The sequence below is a fragment of the Vulpes lagopus genome, chromosome 1 (genome assembly GCF_018345385.1).
Source record: "Vulpes lagopus strain Blue_001 chromosome 1, ASM1834538v1, whole genome shotgun sequence".
Taxonomy (NCBI): domain Eukaryota; kingdom Metazoa; phylum Chordata; class Mammalia; order Carnivora; family Canidae; genus Vulpes; species Vulpes lagopus.
Window position 1 is genome coordinate 105,154,604 of NC_054824.1, and position 19,191 is coordinate 105,173,794.

The window sequence follows — 19,191 nt, forward strand, 5'->3', positions numbered from 1 at the left end:
GAGAGAGAGAGAGAGAGAGGCAGAGACACAGGCAGAGGGAGAAGCAGGCTCCATGCACCGGGAGCCCGACGTGGGATTTGATCCCGGGTCTCCAGGATGGAGCAGTTGGGCCAAAGGCAGGCGCTAAACCGCTGCGGGGTTGGCCACTTTAGTGAGACCCTTGTGGGCCTCCTGCCCTTCTCAGGCCTGGGTTTTGTCATCTGTGAAGTGAAGGGGATGGACAAGATGGTGGTGAAGTCTTCTTACAGATCTCATTCAGGAATGAGACGCACGGAGCCAGGCCTGCCTGACATCATGCCATCAGTGAGGTAAGTGACACAGAGACAAGTGCTCCCCATGCCACTGAGAAGCCCCCACGGCCACCTCCCTGACAGTGTGGGCTAACTGGGAGCTCCAGCTGCCCTCCGGACCTGGCTAAGACCCCCAGGGAGGGGTGGTAGGAGAGACCTAGAATATTCTCTGGCTGTGTGCTGACGTCCCAGCCGCCAGCTGCTCACTGGAGAAGAGGAGGCCATTTCCTTTGGCACCTCCTTCGCCAGAAAAACTCAGTGGACACTGCCCCATGGCGGGCCCCATGTGAGATGAGGGATGTGGAAGTGAAGGAGACTCACTGTCCGCCCAGGAGGAAGTCACAGTGAGGAGAATGAGACTGCTCATTCTGGGTGGGACGCTGCTGCGTCCCATTGAGCAGGTTGTGCTCAGCCAAGGGGCCACGTCCAGCCACCAATCAGAGCACAAAGCCTGTCCCTGGAACTGGGCTGAATCAGCCTCGAAAAAGGAGTGCCCTTTGATGACCAATGCAAAGGTGCTGGCTAGGGGCCAGTGAGCACTGTCTCCTTCCAGGTGAGTGCAGGATCCATAAAACTTTAGGGAGGGTCAGACTTAAAGACTTTTCTTTCTTTCTATCTTTCTTTCTTTCTTTCTTTGAGAGAAAGAGAAAAAGCACAAGCAGGGGCAGAGGCAGAGGGAGAAGCAGACTCCCCACAGAGCAAATTATCTGATGTAGGGCTCAATCCCAGGACGCTGAGCCCCCCGGGTGCCCCAAGAAGGGTCAGACTGAGAGCAGCTCCCATGTAGACATCATCCTCCACACACAGAGGGGACAGCAGATGCACATGTCTGACCACATGAAATCAGTGAACCCCAGTAGCTTCCTATTTGTGATGTGCTGGTAAATGACCACTCTCCCATCTGTTCAAGATGGTCACCAAGGCCAACTGGGACACATCTCAGGCACAGTGATCTGACTTGCTGGGGAAAATTAGATGAACACAACATGCCCTCAAGAACCAAGGGGCTCTCAGCCGAGGGGAGCATGGGAGAGGCAGACACAAATACCCATGAGACATGGCAGGGGATAGCTGATGCTAGGAGATCCAGGTTATGGGCTGGGAAAGAACCGACAGGGCAATTCAGAGGAAGAAAAGACCATTCCCAGCTGGGCACCAGTAGGTCCTCCTGGAGGACATGGTTAAGTCTCAAGAAGGTCCAGCTCTAGAGTGCCTCCCGCCACAGGTGCCAATCATCTCACTGTAGCTGGTTCTCTCCATTTTAAAATGGACCATTTGCCCCAAGTGCCTCTCAGCATCATGAGGATGAAAGGAGAACTGATTTAAATGCACCAAATACACAGTTTTGTCAACAGAGAAGAGACAACACCTGAGGGAGAAGGGGTGCGGGGGCCACCTGCCCGATGCGGGGCCACAAGAATGCCTCCTGGGCTCCCACTGGCTGCCATTTTTTTTTGACTTCCCACAGCTAATTTTATTGAAGAGACTCTGAGAAGAGTAAGTCAGAACATCTAAGTCCTTCTGCATCAGGAAAATGAAAGTCCCCACCAGAGAGGTTTCTTCCCAGCCCTGAGTAACCGCAGCAGCACCATATACAGCCGGTGGCCAGGGAACCTGGGCCCAGGCCCACTGTGCTCAGCAAACACTCCTTAACAGAAACCCATGGGCTCCCTCCTACTTCCCAAGGGGCTCTGCATTCGCGCTCCATTTTAATGTGTAACCACAAGCCAGTGGGGCAAACAGCATCTGCTATCATCCCTGCCCAAGGTGGGGAGACCAAGGCTCCCAGAGGGCAGGTGAGGTCCACGTCCCCAGCCAGCACTGTCAGAGAGAGCCTGGACCCTCCCTCATCACCCCCTCACACCGGGGTTCTCAGAACTGTTCCACAGCCAGTCTTCACCCCAACAAATCACCTTTCCTAACCTGAGGGAAGAGCTACTATGTGCTGTTCAGGGTACCTTCCCGGGAATGTGTCACTTAGTCAAACCCTTTCATCCAGGGAGGTCCTAATTTTACGCCCAAATGGACTGGTTTATTCCAGTTCTGAAAGTGGTTTTGTGCATCCCAGAAATAAGTATCATGGGTTCTCTGGTACTTTTACCAAATAAGAAGTGACTTGGGTTCAAACTTTCAGTTTGGTTGTTTGGAGTCATTGCTTCTCAGAAGAAAGTGAAGATACAAACAGCAAATGGTATTAGGAATAATAATAATAATAAAAAAGGAATAATAATAATAACTATTATTATTACTTTTTTTTTCTACCATGGATACTTTTTTTTCACCATGGATACATTTTTCTATTTTTTTTTCATTTATTTTTTATTGGTGTTCAATTTGCCAACATATAGAATAACACCCAGTGTTCATCGCATCAAGTGTCCCTCTCAGTGCCCGTCACCCAGTCACCCCCACCCCCCACCCACCTCCCTTTCCACCACCCCTAGTTCATTTCCCAGAGTTAGGAGTCTCTCATGTTCTGTCTCCCTTTCTGATATTCCCCACTCATTTTTTTCCCTTTCCCCTTTATTCCCTTTCGCTATTTTTTATATTCCCCAAATGAATGAGACCATATAATGTTTGTCCTTCTCCGATTGACTTATTTCACTCAGCATAATACCCTCCAGTTCCATCCATGTTGAAGCAAATGGTGGGTATCTGTCGTTTATAACACCATGGATACTCTTGCCCACAAAGTCAACTGTCAGTTTTGACAGCCGGCCTGGCTGCACGAGGGGGGACAGGGGGCAAGCTCTTAGCTATGGCCCCAAGGAGCTAGAGCTGGTTGTGTTGATTTGGGGTCTGAAATCTGGGCTGGAGTCCCAGTTCCAGCCAGGGAGCCCTACATCCTTGTCCCCCGAATGTCCTCCCACTATAGCCACACCAGACAGGTCAGTGCCTTTTGTATGAGCCTGTGACCTTCTGGCCGCGGGCAAGGAGAGCAGAGGAATGGGGCCCCAGAGAGAAAGCTGAAGCCCATTCAAGGTCAGAGCTACCCTCCCTTTTCATGACCCACCTCAGCCCCTTGGCTGACCTACTTTCTAGGGAATGCTTTCATTCTAATAAAAATTCATGGTTCAGAGGTTTTGGCAGAAGGCTAGAAATCAACTCCCCCCACTCTGTGGAGGGGTGCCTGGTGACATGTGCTCAGGCCAGATGCTCAGAGGCTCCCCCTAAAGTGGCAGGAACTGGGAGTGGGGGGAAGGGAATGTCAAAGGACTCCCAACTCCCGCAGGGAGCAGTGGGTTAGTGAAGAAGAGCCCTGGGGCCTTGAGCACGAGCGTCAGTGTAGTGGGGACAGCTGTGATCTCTGCGGCTGGGACAGTGGTTGGGCACCCTGAGACACCTGTAGCCTTCCTAGGACACCAGGAGGTCAGGGCATCATGGGACCTGGGGTCCGAGCCACTAGCTGGATGGTGCATGCTGAGGATGGGTGTCCTCTGTCACCGGGAGGCTGGGATATCATGGGACCTGGGGGCCAAGGCACCAGCTGGATGGATGGTGCATGCTGAGTATGAGTACCCTCTGTCCACACACAGGCAGAATGGGGCACGGGGCGGGGGAGGCGGCGAGCTGACCTGGAGCACAGGGCTTGTGCGGTGGGGAGCCAGCCGGGAGCCCCGAGAAGGTAGGAGAGGGGCTACTGGTGGACAGCGGATAAAGATGATGCCAGAGCAAGTTCTCCAAGCAGGGTTCTAAAGCCACGGGGTGCCGAGCTGGGAGAAATCCTGGTGGTCACCTCCTCCAGCCCCATCTCATACAGCTAGGAAGTCTGAATCGGGTGGCTGTGGGGTGCAGCACGATTAAGAACCAGGCTACCACCCCCACCCCTGCCTGGCCAGTGGTCTTTGTAGCACCGTGCGGCCTCCTCCAGTGCAGGACTCCAGCCCCGTGACTCCAGTGCAGCCAGGAAGATGCTCCCGAAGGACCGTGAGCACTCCTGGGGCTTCTGCAGCACCCACACCAGCCATCCCGGCCACACATACCTTGTGTGAATAATGCTGGTCAACGATGCGAGCCAACCCGAAATCCCCAATCTTGAGCACAAGATCCTCTGTGCTGATGAAGATGTTGGCGGGCTTCAGGTCCCTGTGCAACACATTGGCCGAGTGGATGTACTTGAGGCCACGGAGCAGCTGGTACATGAACAGCTTGGCGTGCTCCTCTGTCAGCGTGCCCTGCTCCAGTAGCCGTGCCAGGTCGGTCTCCATGTACTCCTGGACAATGTAGGCCACGCTGAGCTTGAACAGCTCACCCTGCAGGTCCGCACCCTGGGGTCCCAGCACCTCGTACACCTTCACAATGTTGTCATGGTCCAGGCGCCGGATGATCTTGATCTCTCGGAGCGCATGCTTCATGCTGCGGGCATCACTCAGGATGATCTTCTTCACGGCCACCTTCCGGCGGGTCCTGCTGTCCACAGCCGATAGCACCAGCCCATTGACGCCAAAGCCCAGGGGTTGGAAGTCAACAAAGCGGCCACCGAGGTCATACCCGTAGACACTGGCAATGCAGTCCCCCTTCTCAGCCATGGTCACTCAGTGGTCAGGGGCTGCCCGTGCAAGGAAGGGGTGGTCGGCAGTGGCCAAGTCCCAGGGTGCGGCCTCCCTAGCACACCTCATTCTGTCAAGACCCGGAGCCGAGGGCTGTTTTCTCTCATGACGGTGTCACAGCCGCTGGCTCCCCGGAGACAAAAGAGGCATGCGTCCATGCCTGCTGAGCTGCGGAGAGCGAAGGCTCAAACCAGCCCCCTCACCTGCACTGGGCGGGCTGTGCCCCCCCGAAGCCCAGGGTGGCTCATGTTTCTTTCAAATGCAGCATCTTGGAAAGAAAAAACAGTCTCACGATCTGAAGGAAGGTCAAGTTTTCTACCACGACGAACCTCAAGGTAAGAGATGCAGACGCCGTCCTCCCGGCGTCCCGCGTGGGCAGCTGCTCCTTCGGGTGGCCATGCAGGGTCTCGGCAGGCCGCACTCCTGAGCTCATGAAGGTCCAGACTCAGCTCAACATAGCCTCTGGGAGCTCGGGTGCCACTCTCCGTCCTGAGCAGGAGGAGATCCCAAGCAATGGCTTCTGGAGGCTTCCAGGGGCTTCCATCTACTTCCTCCGGTCCCCTTGCTTCTGCGACCCAAACCAGGCTGCCAAGCACGGGCCAAGAAAGCCAAGAAACCCACCACCTGCCTGGAGCTCCTCACAATGAGCTGCGCTTGAGGCCTCAGAGCCAGGGGACTCCCCACAGCCACGCCAGGATCCTCCGGGGGCTTCAGCTCGAGCAGCGTCCTCCGTTGCCCCCGCCTTCAGGCCGCCTCGAGCAGGACTGGGTGCTGCCGGGCTCGCAGAGGCTGCAGGAACGCGGCATCCTTCAGACCATGTCTCCTTTCCTGTCAGAGAAATAACACTGGGTAAATTTCCACTCCAGCTTCCAACACCTCCCCACGTGCGTGTCCTTTGTGAACCAGCCCGAGTGTCATCTGATCTGTCCAGCCAGCTGAAACACTGCTTGCTCAGGGGATTCCAGGCTTTGCTGCTCGGCCACCCCTGCATGTGCAGTGCTCCTCTGGAAGAGACAGAAGATGGGTTGATTTGATGGGATCGTCAAGTGGTGAGTGGGGTGCCGAGTATGCAAATGCCTCCCCCCAAAGGTTGACGTGCCCACGTGGTGGGTGGGAACAATCCACTCTGACTTGTAAGAAATCAACTTGTTATGCTCTCCAAACACCTACCTCATGACTAGCTGGCGGCGGGGGGGGGGGGGGGGGGGTTTGCCAGTACAAAGTTAATTAGTTGCAGGCAAAAATAAAAGGTCAATGACTTTGTTTCTCTACTTGGACCCCTTTTCTTCCCTCGTTTGCAAATGTGTTTGAATACCCTGAGAGAAAAAAAAAAATGGATACCTTGAGAGAATCTGCTGCACGTGGGTATTTAATTACGTGTATCTCTTGCTTTTCATGGAGGTGGCACGAGCACACACACTAAATAAGACAGCTCTCACTGCCGCCCTAACAGAGGGCCTCTGTGCTCTGGACTGGCCTGTGAGCTGTGCAGGGAGCTGGACACAGCAAGGACTAGAATCCTAGCCTGACTGCACCCTGGCGGCGGCTGATGCAAATTACAGGCAGAAGACCCAAGTGGGGAGAAGAAACCTGCCGAACAGACAATGTAAATTCAGGCCTCTCAGGTAAAGGCAAGGCCACAGCTTTAAAGGTGGGGGCGTTTTTTTATTTTATTGTTGTATTTGTTTAAAGATTTTATGTATTTATTTGAGAAAGCGAGTGTGTGCAAGTGTGCAAGAGCAGGGGGCAGGGCAGAGGGAGAAGCAGACTCCCCCGTGAGCAGGAAGCCCGATGGGGGCTCAAGCCCAGGACCCAGGATCACAACCCGAGCTGAAGACACATGCTTCACCAACTGAACCCCCCAGGTTCTATAAGTTTGTTAAGTCCACAGACACTCGGAGAACCAGCCCTGTACCACTGGGTACCCTGCACCAAGGAGTGATGTAGCAGGGCTATTTCCTAGTTCTCATCATCCTGAGGGGCCTTGTGGGGATGCTTTCCTATCTGAGCTTCGCACAGTTCTGCACCTGATAGATGAGGTGAAACAACAGTCAACTCCATGTCTGAGATTCAGTGAGCAACTGAGGGGAAATAGATGATCTGAAATAGTCCCTAATCAAGACTCCTAACTCTGGGAAACGAACAAGGGGTAGTAGAAAGGGAGGTGGGCAAGGGGTGGGGGTCCCTAATTCAGACTCCTAACTCTGGGAAACGAACAAGGGGTGGTAGAAAGGGAGGTGGGCAGGGGGTGGGGGTGACTGGGTGATGGGCACTTGATGGGATGAGCACTGGGTGTTATTCTATATGTTGGCAAATTGAACACCAATAAAAAATAAAAAAAAATAAAAAGATTCAAGACACAATGGTGAGCAAAAAAAAAAAAAAAAAAAAGAGAGAGAGAGAGAGAATGAGAGAAAGAAAGAAATAGTCCCTAATCAGACCCCTCTGAAGGCTGCTGATGAGAGACATTTACATGGGCCTGGAACACAGTGACTACTCAACAGATGTTAGCCAGTGATGACTTTGGTCAAAATTCCCTTGCACTTGAATAAGACGTACCTACTACTCTAATGCTTTGTCAGGATCTTCAGCAGTTCTACTCTGCATGTTTTTATTGGTTCCAGCAGCAAAACAGCCTTGGTCTTACAGAAGTTCAGACTGCGGCCCATCACTGGGGCTGGGGCTGCCCTCCCTGGCTAATCCCACTAGGAGTCACCCCTGGCCATTCAGCGGCCAATCATCCTGCCGAGGGGGTCCACCAGTGAGTCATGGACACCCAATACAATGCCAGCACTTCTGCTGAGAGAGAAGGATTCTGGCCTAAGTCCTCACTTTGCAGATGAGGGCACGGAGGTGCTGAGGGACACCAGCTTGGTGCTTCGGGCACAGACAGCATTGACAAACGTTCGATGAATTGAGGAGTGAGCACCATTCACTCAGGATTCCCCGCCAGTTAGAGACGGCGCTGGGACCACCCTCTGAGCCCCACTCTGCAGCCCATGCGAGGTCCACCCCCTGGGTACCGAATGCCAGGGAACCAAAGGACCACCCAGTGCCCCATTCCACCTGACTCCACTGCCCGACAGCAACGGAAACCACGCCGGAGCTTCTTTTTCTCAATACCCACATCCCCGGCCCAGCTCCCAAGGGCACAGCAAACAGGCAGTTATATCATGTCACTTTATGAGAGGAGACACGTAAGCCTTCCTCCTTTGCCCACTCCCACTGGGTTGTAAACAGACAGGGCTGAGCACCTAAGCAGGGACAAGGTGACATCACCGGCAGTGAGAGCAGGATTTGTTCCAGATCAGCTGCAATGCAGATAATCTGTGAATAATTAAGAGGTGCTTTATTTATTTTTAAAACTCCTTCCTCTTCCTCTCACACGGGGGAGGGCCTATCTCCCTGGTGCATGTGCACATGCGTGTGTGTGGCAAGTGGTCTCCTGACGCGCTGTCAGCTCTGTGGGCAGGTACCAGCCACCCTGACCCCTAAGTACACTCGTTCGACTCCTGCCTCCCAGTTGGTTCCACCTTCCCCCTTCCTGAAACGTCCTCTTGCTTCCCGCCCACTCGCCCATCACTCAGCACCCAGATGGCATCTCCCTTCCACTCCAGAGGACCCGTGCCTGGAGTGTCCCCCGTGGATCCTCGCGGCTCTGAAGCCCTGCAGGGCCCATGCGCACTGTCCTGACACCATATGCTCACCTGGGCTGCTACTTAGCCCTCACATGTGTCCATGTCTCCTCTAGACTCTGGCCAAGTCCCAGGCACAAAGCGGCGCTTAGACAGTGACTGAGCTGGGAGGAGCCTGAGGGGCATCCGTTATGTCTGCGAGGTGGTCGTGCCCACACGTCCTATGCGGCCAGCCTCCCCTCCCGCGTCTGCTGCCTCCATACAATTTGCTCGGAGGGCTCCTCTCACGAGGAGCCCCAAATGCACCTCGACCCTCTTGGTAGGATCTTCTGCTCAGGGGCCGCCTCTCAGAATTCCAGCACCAAGCAGGAAGCCCTTGACTGATGGCTTCTCTGTTCCCCGAGTTCAGTCACTCATCTCACCTCAGCCCTCTTGACTTTCCCAGTTTCTAGAATGCCTCTGTCATTTCCACTATGAACCTGTGCCTTTCTCCACAGGTGGACTGATCACCCAATACCTGGCATACCTAAGATGTCTTGGCCTTGTGATGCACTGTTTGCACGACACATGGGGGCATGGGGTCGGCAGCCCTGAGAGGGGCAGACCCAGCACCTGGTGGTGCCCACTTGGGCAGAGCACTGCCTGGCAACTTCTCGGAGCAAAGCACAGCCACTCTCCATTTGAATTTGGCGGCTCCGAGCTGCTTTGAATCAGGACAGATTTCAAACTGGGAAGTGGCATCCACCTTGGAGGAAGGGAGGGTTGTGGTTTCAGGGGCACTGGAGCAAGAACTCATGTAACTCCAAGGCTCCAGGGCTTCGTGGCCAATGTCGTAATAAGATGCAGGAGTACAATTATCTTCCCCGGGACCCCAACATTGGCGTGTTACCTTCTCAATGACTTTTCAGAGACTCTCCTGCAACACTTCAGTTGAAGCCAATTAATCATCCTCTCACGCATCCAGCCTTCTAACGTGTGGAGGCAAACCAGAGATGAGACGGTGCGTGCTCACTGTGCCTTGCTGGGGTTCCTTGGGATCTGGTTTACAAAGCAGCTTTGGAAAACCTAAATTTAGCCTCAACTCTGTAGGCTGACAGCCTCTAAAACCTCGTGCTGCTGTTGACTTTCAGCACAAACGACAGCCCCCGATGAGGTGCTGGTATTTCACAGGCTGAGCCTCCTTTTCTCTCCTAAGCACCCAAAAACTTGCAGGAAATCCTTTCCAGGACAGGCTGATGTTTAGGCTTGAAGAGGCTGCACACTGCAAAATTCTAGGTGGCACCATTCCCATTATAGTCAAGACTGTGTGACCCTGATCACTATAGTCCATGTGTATCACATCCCCTAGACGAGAGATCAGCACATTTTTCCCATAAAGGGTCAGAGAGTGAACACCTAAAGCTCTGCAGGTCATACTGTCTCTGTTGCCATGACTCAACCCCACCATAGCACAAAAGCAGCCAGAGATGACACCCAAACGAGGGACATCGCTGCATTTAAAAAGAAAAATTTACAAAAATAGGAGGGAGATGGAGTTTGGTTAGGGGCTGTGGCCAGTTGAGCCCTTCTCCAGAGTAGCTTATTCTGAGGCAGCATCAGTGAGCCATCACTCAGACTTCCTGACTCCTCCTGCGCGGTCTCCTCGTCCTGGATTCAGTCCTCCTGTTGCTCTGCATGACGGTCCTGCCCCAGGCCTGCCTGCCCCCAGGGAGCCACCCCAGGCTGAGGTCGGCTCTGGTGTCCACACGCACTCGCCCTGAACAGAGGCTTCCTGGACAGGAGGAGATGGCAACACGATGGAGACTCGGACTGAAGGGTCACCACAGGCCAGGAGCCGCGCCAGGGATGGCAGCCTGAGTCAGACTCCCGGGAAGCTCCCGGAGGGACATCAGGCATTAGGAGGTGACAGCTCCAGAGGCGCACCTCTCAGCACCAACGTCAGATCTGAGCCCAAGTGAGGCATTCTCAGCGCAAGCACCTAGCCCCGTGCAGCCTCTGGGCGCAAGGAAGGGCCAACCTGTGACAGGCACACTCTGTGGCTCTTCTCCAACGACAGCAAGAGGCGGCCACCTCTTCAGCTATGCTCAGCCCCGCACAGAGAGCATGTTCATGGCCCGCTTTGTAGAAATGGAAACTGAGAAACAGAACATTAGAACGAGATTAAGAGTAGGGAAAAAAAAACAAAGACCAGGAGACAGCACATTTACACGCCTGTGATGCTACCTTCCAAGCAGTTCTTGACCTCCTGTTACGTGACCCTCAGAAGCCAGAGCCCAGGTTGCGGGGACCAGCCGCCCAAGACGGGGACTGAACCAAGCGTTCTCACAGCTGCCTGACTCCTAAGGTCCTGGGGCCACCTGCCTGGGAACCATTGCTACCTCCCCCGAATGGCCAGACAGCTGGTGCGGGGCAGCCATGAGCAGCTCCGCCGGCCCAGGGGAGACTCGGGGCGGTTCTCAGGGGGGGTCCTCAGCAGCAGACAGCCTGCGCCATGGGATCCGCAGCAGGTCCCCTCGTCTCCCCCAACTCCTGAGCAGCCCCAGTTGCCACGACCAAAATGTCTTTGACGTTGAGAGCTACCTGTGGTGGGGGAGGCACATGCTCACGCCAGCTGAGACCCCCGGGCCTAGGCAGCCGTTCCCTGCAGGGGTGGTAGCTGTGTCCAGGGGTCTGCTCAGCACCCAGGGCTCCGCCACCAGCCTCTACTCACCAGATACCAACAGCATGTCTGCCTCCTGGGACACGTTTCCAAGACCCGTAGAGGCTGTGGCACAGCCCACACCCTATCCATTGAGGGCCTGTGTCAGAATGTGGTCAGCGGCACACCTTGGGCAGCACCTGGTCTTGGGGCAGTTTTAGGATCCAGTTCTGGATGGGGGGTCTCACAGGAACGCCTGCTGTGGGGACGGGTGCTCGGGAAAAGTTCTACTTCCCAAGAAGAAAAGCCAGTCTGTCCTTGGATGCAGTTGTGGGAGCAAGTGATGTTGGTGCTACAGCAGCCACGTTGAGAGCACATGGGGACCGAGGCCGGCACGAGAGTGGGAGCTGATGTCCTGCAATGCCCCGTAGCTGCACAGACTTGGACATGGCTGCCTGCAGCTTTCTCGCCAAATGAGGCTGCAAAGCTCTGCTGTTGTCTGGCATGTTTACTTTTTTCTCTCACTTTTACTTGACTCTGAAATTATCTGCCTGGCAGTGCCCGGCAGGTACCTGTCGTCGGGGCGAGAGATGAAGAGGAGCAGAGCACAGGGCCCCCGACCTCGCACAGTGCTTCTGGAAGAGGAAGCAGGCAATGACATCACAGACACTGAGGAGCCCTTGAGGTGACTTCACGATTTCCACACGAGTGCAGGACTTGGGACCTGACCCCAGTGACCCCCACCTCCCTGGCCCAGGTCATCGCCGCCTCTTCGGGCTGCACTTGGACTCACCTGCTCACTTCTGAGAAATGGGGCAGCAGACACATGAGACGTCCACTGTCAGATTGTTAGAAAACGGTTGTGGCTTCCACTGGGGGGACCTGGTCGGGGACGCCAGTGGGCACCTCACCAGATGGCTCCAGAGCGACACCCGTGGAAGCTGTTGCAAGGAGCCCTTCTGAGGCGCCCACAGCAGCAAGCTCAGGTGCAGGGCCCTCTGAGGTCGGCTGGGACAAGCCCACTGCAGTAGGTACGCGCTGGAGGGGATGGCCCTGGATCAAGCCCTTGGCACCTCCAAGGTGGCAAGACAGGAGCCCGGCCCTCGATGTTGACAGTTCTTGGGCCCGGGGTCCTGCGTCCTCGCTGGTCTGACCCTCAGCACGCAGAGCCTGATAGGGCCTCGCAGACGGCAGGAACGCCCTCTCTCCATTCTCGCCACGTAGCTCCAAAGTCCCATCCGCGTCTGACAGATGGGAGGGCCGCAGGGAGTCAACAGCAGGCGACGTGGGGTTACCCGTGCTGGCACTGACTCGGGTCACGACAAAACAACCCAGTGGAAACTGAAACTGTCCCTGAAGCCCAGGACAGAGAAGGATCCCCTCAGGAGGAGTCGGCGTAAAGGTGGAGGTCAAGCCGGATGCCGGACGGGGCCCCAAACCACAGGGTGATTGGAAGGTACCTCCTCAGCAACGAGGAAGGGCTGGGCCTGAGGCAGTGAGCGCTGGGTTACCTGTGACCATGAGCACAGCCGGTGCCACTCTGCGGCAGTGGGGCTGCTCCTGGAATCAGGAGAAACAACTTGCCCCCGCCTGCTGCTTTTTTTTTTTTTTTTAGACGTTGTATTTATTTACTCATGAGAGACGCAGGCAGAGGGAGAAGCAGACTCCCCACGGGGAGCCCGATGCGGGACCCTATCCAGGGACCCCGGGGTCACACCCTGGGCCGAGGGCAGATGCCCCACCACTGATCCCCCAGAGCCCTGCCTTCTGGGTTTCAGAACGCAGTGCCAGTCCGTGCCCCAGGAGGGGAGCCAGCCGAGGTTGTGCAGGGGTGCGGGCACTCTGCTGCAGACGCTACCGCCCCTGCTGCCACCTCAGGCCGCATCTCCCAGGCCCGGCCTGTCCTGCAGCTGCCACCACCGCCGCCAAGCACCCGGGTCACCCCTCTGCACGCAGCCGGCAGGAAGCCACGGAGCCGAGCCAACGCGTGGTGACCCTATGTGTCAGGCAGGGCAGCAGGCCCTCGGGCAGCCTCCCCGGGATGTGCACACACTTCCTGTCCTGTGATGCAGTGATGCCACCAGCCCAGCCTGCTTCCCTTTCACAGCCTCTCCAGAACACATTAGGGGACGCGAGAAGCAGGGGGGAAGCTGTTTGTCTTCATCTCTGAGACGGAGTTGACGGTGGTGCTGCTGAGGGTTGGGAGACACAGCCGAGGACTTGGGGCTGTGACATCACCTCTTCCCCCAGCGCCAAGGCCAGGAGCACCCCGTCCAGCCTCTGCTCTGCCCTTGCTCTTGAAATTCTATCAGCAGCAGGAGAACAAGACGCTCAGGCTCTCAAGGAACTGACACTGTGGGCGAGGTGCGGGCACCGGTCCCCTCGGGTGAGGTGTGGGGTCCCCGTGGGTGAGGGGCGGGGTGAGGTCCCTGCGGGTGAGGTGTGGATGTAGGGTCCCCGTGGGCCCAGCGGTGGCCGCAGTATGAGGTTAGCACAGGGTGGAAGAGGGGTACCAGGAAGGGGGAGAGGGGGAGAGGAGGAGAATGAGGAGAGAGGGGAGCTAAGGGAAGAAAAAGGGACCACATCCACCCCCAGAGGCGACCGCCTGCCTGCCTACCTTGCTGCTTGGCTGCCCTGAGCACTTAGCACGCACAGACCGTCCTCACTGCCTGGGAGCCTTAGACACACGTCCATAAAGTCCTTAGGGCAGAAAATGTGGCACCTGGGAGCCTTAGACACACGTCCATAAAGTCCTTAGTGCAGAAAATGCGGCACCTTGACAACAGTGGCCGCGCGGCCAACACAGCACCGCGTGGTGGCTGCACACACATCACCCTGGGTGGTGGCTGAGGACCCACAGCCCCTGGGTGCAGGCCGCCCTTGGGGCACCAGCTGGATTTCACCTGCCCCATGCAGTGGGCTGGAAGCCCGGGCCGGGGCGGGTGCTGGGCCAATGGCAGGCTGGAGCTGGACGGGTACACCCTCATGCCTTCTGCTTCTCCCTTGCCCTGCACACACCTACAAACGGACTTCAGGATTTACTGGGGTTCAAAAAGCAATAGCACAAACCAGGCTCCGTCTCCTCGTTAGGAGCTCCCCTGTGCTGGGAAGGAGAGCGCAGCTGAGGGTCCGGGCAGGGGGCTGCCCGCAGAGGCTCTTGGCCACCACCAGGCCTAACGAGCACCCAGCCTCCCAGCCCTGCTGGGGGAGGCCCCTCGATAGCTCCTGCCTTCCTCCCCCTCAGGCCTGGTCCTCTCACCAGGCTCAGTGCGGTGACTGCCCACTGGGGGTGGGACGGTACAGGACCGCCAGCTTCCACGAGAACCTTCTGGATGGAGAAAGGTTGCTCTTAAACCAAAGCTTAATTTTACCAATGACAAAACCGTTTTCTTTTTTCAAGCTGCAATGTAAACTGGTCTCACTTCTGACTCATTTCAACCGCCTAAACTGCAAATTAGAATCCCAAGCATAGGAGATGCAGCGCCTTGGGGCAAGGCAAGGCCGGGCCAGGCCTCAGGACACAGGAGAAACACAACGTGGGGGTGGCAGGGGGAGCCAAGGGCTCAGGCAGGAGTGTGGGTCCACGGTCAGCAGGGCCACCCAAGCCACCCGGCACGGAGAAAGAGGTCTCCAGCCAGGGCCTGCCCCCACCCCGCCCTCTGTTTACTTCTACAACACTGACTATGAGGGTCCTCGGCTTCGAGGATCCACGTGCTGGTGTCTCCCTGACACGACTGCACTAAGGGATGAGCGCCAGCCTTACCTGGCCCCCAGGACCCAAGATCCGCCCCCCGCTGCCAGAGAAGGTGCCGGCCGGGAGCTCCCGATGACCTGTCTGCCCCGTGCCTGCGCCCAGGGTGCCCCCTGCCCGTGCTGCCATGTTCCACTCACTGCCAAGGCCCTGCCAGGAGCTGTGTGCGGGGCAGAAGTTGGTGAGGGCCATGACCGGATGACGGCAATGATGAGGGGGGAAGTGAGGCCCTGAGAAATCTTACGGCCTACCCAGCTGTCTTCACCTCGACTGCCTCAGTGTAGGTTCTGGACATGCCTCCATGTGCAGACCCGGTGCCCTCCCACCTCCAGCTCTGCCCCCGCCCCAGGGCAGGGCCTGAGAACCTTCCTCTGACGCTTCCCTGAGGCGGGGCACAGGGCCCCCTCAAGGAGCGGAGGTAGAGTGGGCAAATGATGGGAGTCCCACACCTCCCAGGTGCTCGTCCTGCGACCCTGTGCTGCCCCTTTTTTTTTAAGGATTTATGTATTTTTCTGAAAGATAGTGTGCGTGCAAGCGGGGGAGGGGAACCGAGGGAGAGGAGAATCTCAAGCAGGCTCCTGCTGATTGTGGAGCAGGACATGGGGCTCAATCCCACGACTCCAAGATCATGACCCGAGCCAAAATCAAGACTTGGACGCTGGACCGACTGATTCACTAGGTGCCCCTACTTCCAAAATCTCCAAAACACATCTGATCACTTTTGTCTCCTGGTTAAAATATTTCTTAGCAGTGCTCCACTGCCCAGAGATGAAGCCCGAACACCGTGCACAGCCTCAGGTCAGACCTGCTCTGCCCTCCAACTTCTGCCTACCACTCTCCATGAGCTGTGCCCAGCTGCACGCTGCAGGTTGGGGCGAGCGCCCCGGAGTCAGCACGGCCCTGGCCCGGTGGCCTGCCTGCGGGTGACACCAACTCATTGTGCTCCTGGGACGGCCCTGCATGTGCCCAAGGCCACCTCCCCCTTGGGAGTGACCCTTCCCCAAGCTCGTAGGGCACACTGCAGTTGGTCCGCCATGTGTCTTGTGGGGCTCTACGCGTCCACCTTCCTCCCCATGGACTGGGAACCCTGAGGCAAGAACAGCACAGGCCCCCGCAGGCCACCTGCCCATACAGCTCCCGTCCAACGGCAGGTGCGGAGTCAACAGCTGACGAACCAGCGACCAGACGGAGGGGAGGTGGGGCAAGGGACTGGGCAGCGGAAGGTGGGAGAGGCACTGGGAAAAGGCGATCCTTAAAGAAGCACATGCCCCTGGAAAGTGTGACCTGCTGGTGCAAACACACAGCTCCTGGGACACGAGTGGGGCGTTGGCGTGGCATGAGGCAAGCTTTACAGACCAGGCTGGGTTGACAGGCCTCAGGGGGTGCTCGGGACAGGGCCAGGGTGCAGGGGCGGGAGGCGGGGGGCCGCTGAGCGGAGGGGCAGACACAGGAAGCATATTTCCCAGGAGTGTTGGCGTGAGTGCAGCACAATGGAGATAAAGTGCAAGCACGGGAAGGGTCTTGCTGGTAGGGTCCCAGCAAGGGCATGCTCCCTCGGGCGTTGGCGAGGCCAGGGCACAGTCCACAGGGCGGGAACAGCCTAGCTTCCGCAAAATAAGCCCCGGGAAGGACCACACACCATTCCCTTGGGCGTTCACCTCTGTTGCTTTCTTCCCGGCTTTCCAGTCATAGCTGACAAGCTCAGGATGCTAAGCAGGGCGTGTGTTCCACGTCTGGGCATGGGCCACCTCCTTGGCTCACTTGCTATGCTCCCTCTTTGATACTCTACGGCCTCAATGAAAAGATCTTGCAGCAGAGATGCCTCCACATAAGCAGTTCTGCCCACTTCTTCTGGAAGCCTCAGCTGCCACAGACAGCTCTTTCACTGCTCGCCCATGGATGGCAATAAAATCAAGACGAAAACTCATCTGCAGAGCGACTCTCCACGGTCCAAGGCGTTTGCATGTAGTATCATTTAATATTTAACACTTCCATGTAATATTTATCGAGCCGGCTGTGCACCACGCAGTGGGAACCCAGGGGCCCCGGCAATGCACAGTTCCGGGGCCAGTGGAAAGGATATGACACAGATAGTGGCACAAACAGCGCCTGTGTGTGATAATGACTGTGACGAACATATGACGGGAAAGTGCAGGATGCTGTGGGCCTGAGTGACCAGGACACAACCCCTTTGGGGAAGCAATGCTTATGTTGCAACCTGCAGCATGAGCAGGGGCTTCCCAGAGGCAGAGTGGGGCACAGAGGGCGTCCCATGGCGTCAGCGCCCTGAGGAGCCTCGTGAAGTCTTATGTCGCTGGAGAAGCGACAGTGGGAGAGGTCAGATCTGCACCCACAGGCGGCATGGAGGGGGCCGTGGCCAGGGCGGAAGACGAGTGGGTGGCACGTGAGGACAAGGAAGCTCCGGGCGTCACTGTCTTGGTCCGAAGCAACTGTGCACCCTGCGAGTCCCCTGCAGGTCCTCTGCAGCGGCTCACGCTTCCTGCTGTGTGCTCAGTGGTCACGCTGGGCCAGGCTCGGGCCTCGCTGGGGCAGCCCGCTCAACACCGTGCCCCGGGGAATCCCTTGCTCCAGCAGGCAGCTCCAGGGTTAGGGGTGCTCCCTGATGCTGAGGTCACAGGTACAGAGCCCCGTGAGGCCTCCCGACCAGTGGCAAACAGCCAGGGGCTAATGATCCTTGGAGCCATCTCATGGCTTGTCACAAAGAGCCATGTGAAACTCGTTAGAGACTCCCCACAAGGCAGAGGGTTCTGCAGAGGGAGGCCCACCCGGGGGGTGAGAGCACTGGGAGAAGGACCGGGAAAGGCGCCGGGGCTCATGTCTGACCTCTGCCAGCTACAGACGATGTGGCCCTGAGCCTCAGGTGCCTACCGTGTATATCCCACAGGGTGTTTGAGAGAATCAAAGCCACAGTCATGAGGATAATGTAGAAGGTGAAAGCGGGACAGGAGAGACTGCTCAGAGAATGATCGCGGAGGCCAGCCTTCCCCTGAATCACAGCGATGCTGAGTGACAACCCTACTGAATCATCCCAGCGCTATCTAACCACGGCAGGTCCTGAGGGGCTGTGTGTCACCTGCCTTCAGGGAGCATCCCTGGAGACAACGTGGCACAGCTTGCAGCCCAGGAGGGAACATGCACTGGCAGCAAGGGAGCGAGCCCAGCGTGCCTGGCTGGACGAGCGGACCGGCACTGAGCTCCGGGTCCAAGCTCTGACCACCAGGCCAGGCTGCCTGAGCCAATGAACCCCAGGACACTCTCCCGGAGCTGTCCTGGCAGCCAGATGACGGGGATGTTGCGCCGGCAATGCCACTCTACGGCCATTAGCTTGCCCTGTGCTCCTGGACGAGGGGTTGCCTTGGTCCTCCTTCTGTTCCCTTTTGGGACCAGAGACGGCAGTCAGATTAACGGGTTTGTTGTAGGAAAACCCACAAAAGGTGACTGGCTGCCGCCACGGATGTCAAATGTCTCGATGCAGCTTGAATACTCACATGGAGTGGGATCCTGTGTGGATTCCTCAGGCCTGTCCCTCCTCCCTCACCACACCGCTACCCCCTCTGGGGCCATCTAGGATCAGCATTCATCCCTTGTCTGAGCCCCATTCACCTGTCAATGTTCCACAGAGAGCTCCCTCACCTTCTGGCTTGCCGGTTTGGGACCTATCCCATCTTCCATCGGTCCTGCCTCCCACTCTCGCCTGGCCACCCCCTGCCTGCCCTCCCTCCTCTTTCCCCAGATGGCTCTCCTCTGCCAACCCACCCCTGTCCCTTATTCTCCCCCATAACTCTGTGCAACATGCCCTCAGAAAGGGCCACATGGGAGTGGTGGGTGCAGGTGGGGGACAAGGGGGAAATAGCCAGGCTCAGGAAATGGTGAAGAACATCCATCTGGGCAGCTCAGAACTCACTCTTTGCTCCTTTTCTTTCTCTGCAATGTCCTCTCAACTATTCAGACACTCCTACTTTTCCCCACATGAGGATGTAGGTCCGGCCAGCTTCCCTCTCTCAGGAGCTCTATGGGGCTTTTGGGTTTTGTTTTATTTTGTTTTTATAGGGTTTTTAAGATTTTACTTATTTATCTGAGAGAGAGAGAGAGAGAGAGAGAACACAGGGAGAGGGAGAAGCAGGCCTCCTACCGAGCAGGGAACCCAATGCAGGACTCAGTCCCAGGACCCCAGGGTCACACCCTGAGCCCAGGGCAGGTGCTCATCCACTGGAACAGCCCAGGAGGTCTGTGGTTTTTTTTTTGTTTGTTTTGCTTTTTTTAAGATTTCATTTATTTATTCACGAGAGACAGAGGGAGAGAGAGG

The 19,191-nt window shown here is 56.8% G+C and overlaps 1 protein-coding gene across 2 annotated transcripts in view; it reads right to left on the reverse strand.

Annotated features, from left to right (window-relative positions):
* MAPK4 (mitogen-activated protein kinase 4) overlaps positions 1-19,191 on the reverse strand; it is a 146,724-nt gene that overhangs the window by 55,631 nt on the left and 71,902 nt on the right. The window contains exon 2 of one of the 2 annotated variants that reach the window (XM_041768680.1): positions 4,274-5,668. In XM_041768680.1, coding sequence (XP_041624614.1) covers positions 4,274-4,819 — 546 coding nt within the window. In that variant the 5' untranslated portion in view covers positions 4,820-5,668. Of the gene's footprint in view, positions 1-3,865; positions 4,249-4,273; positions 5,669-19,191 lie in introns of those variants that run through there. The other variant, XM_041768701.1, reaches the window with a different exon arrangement.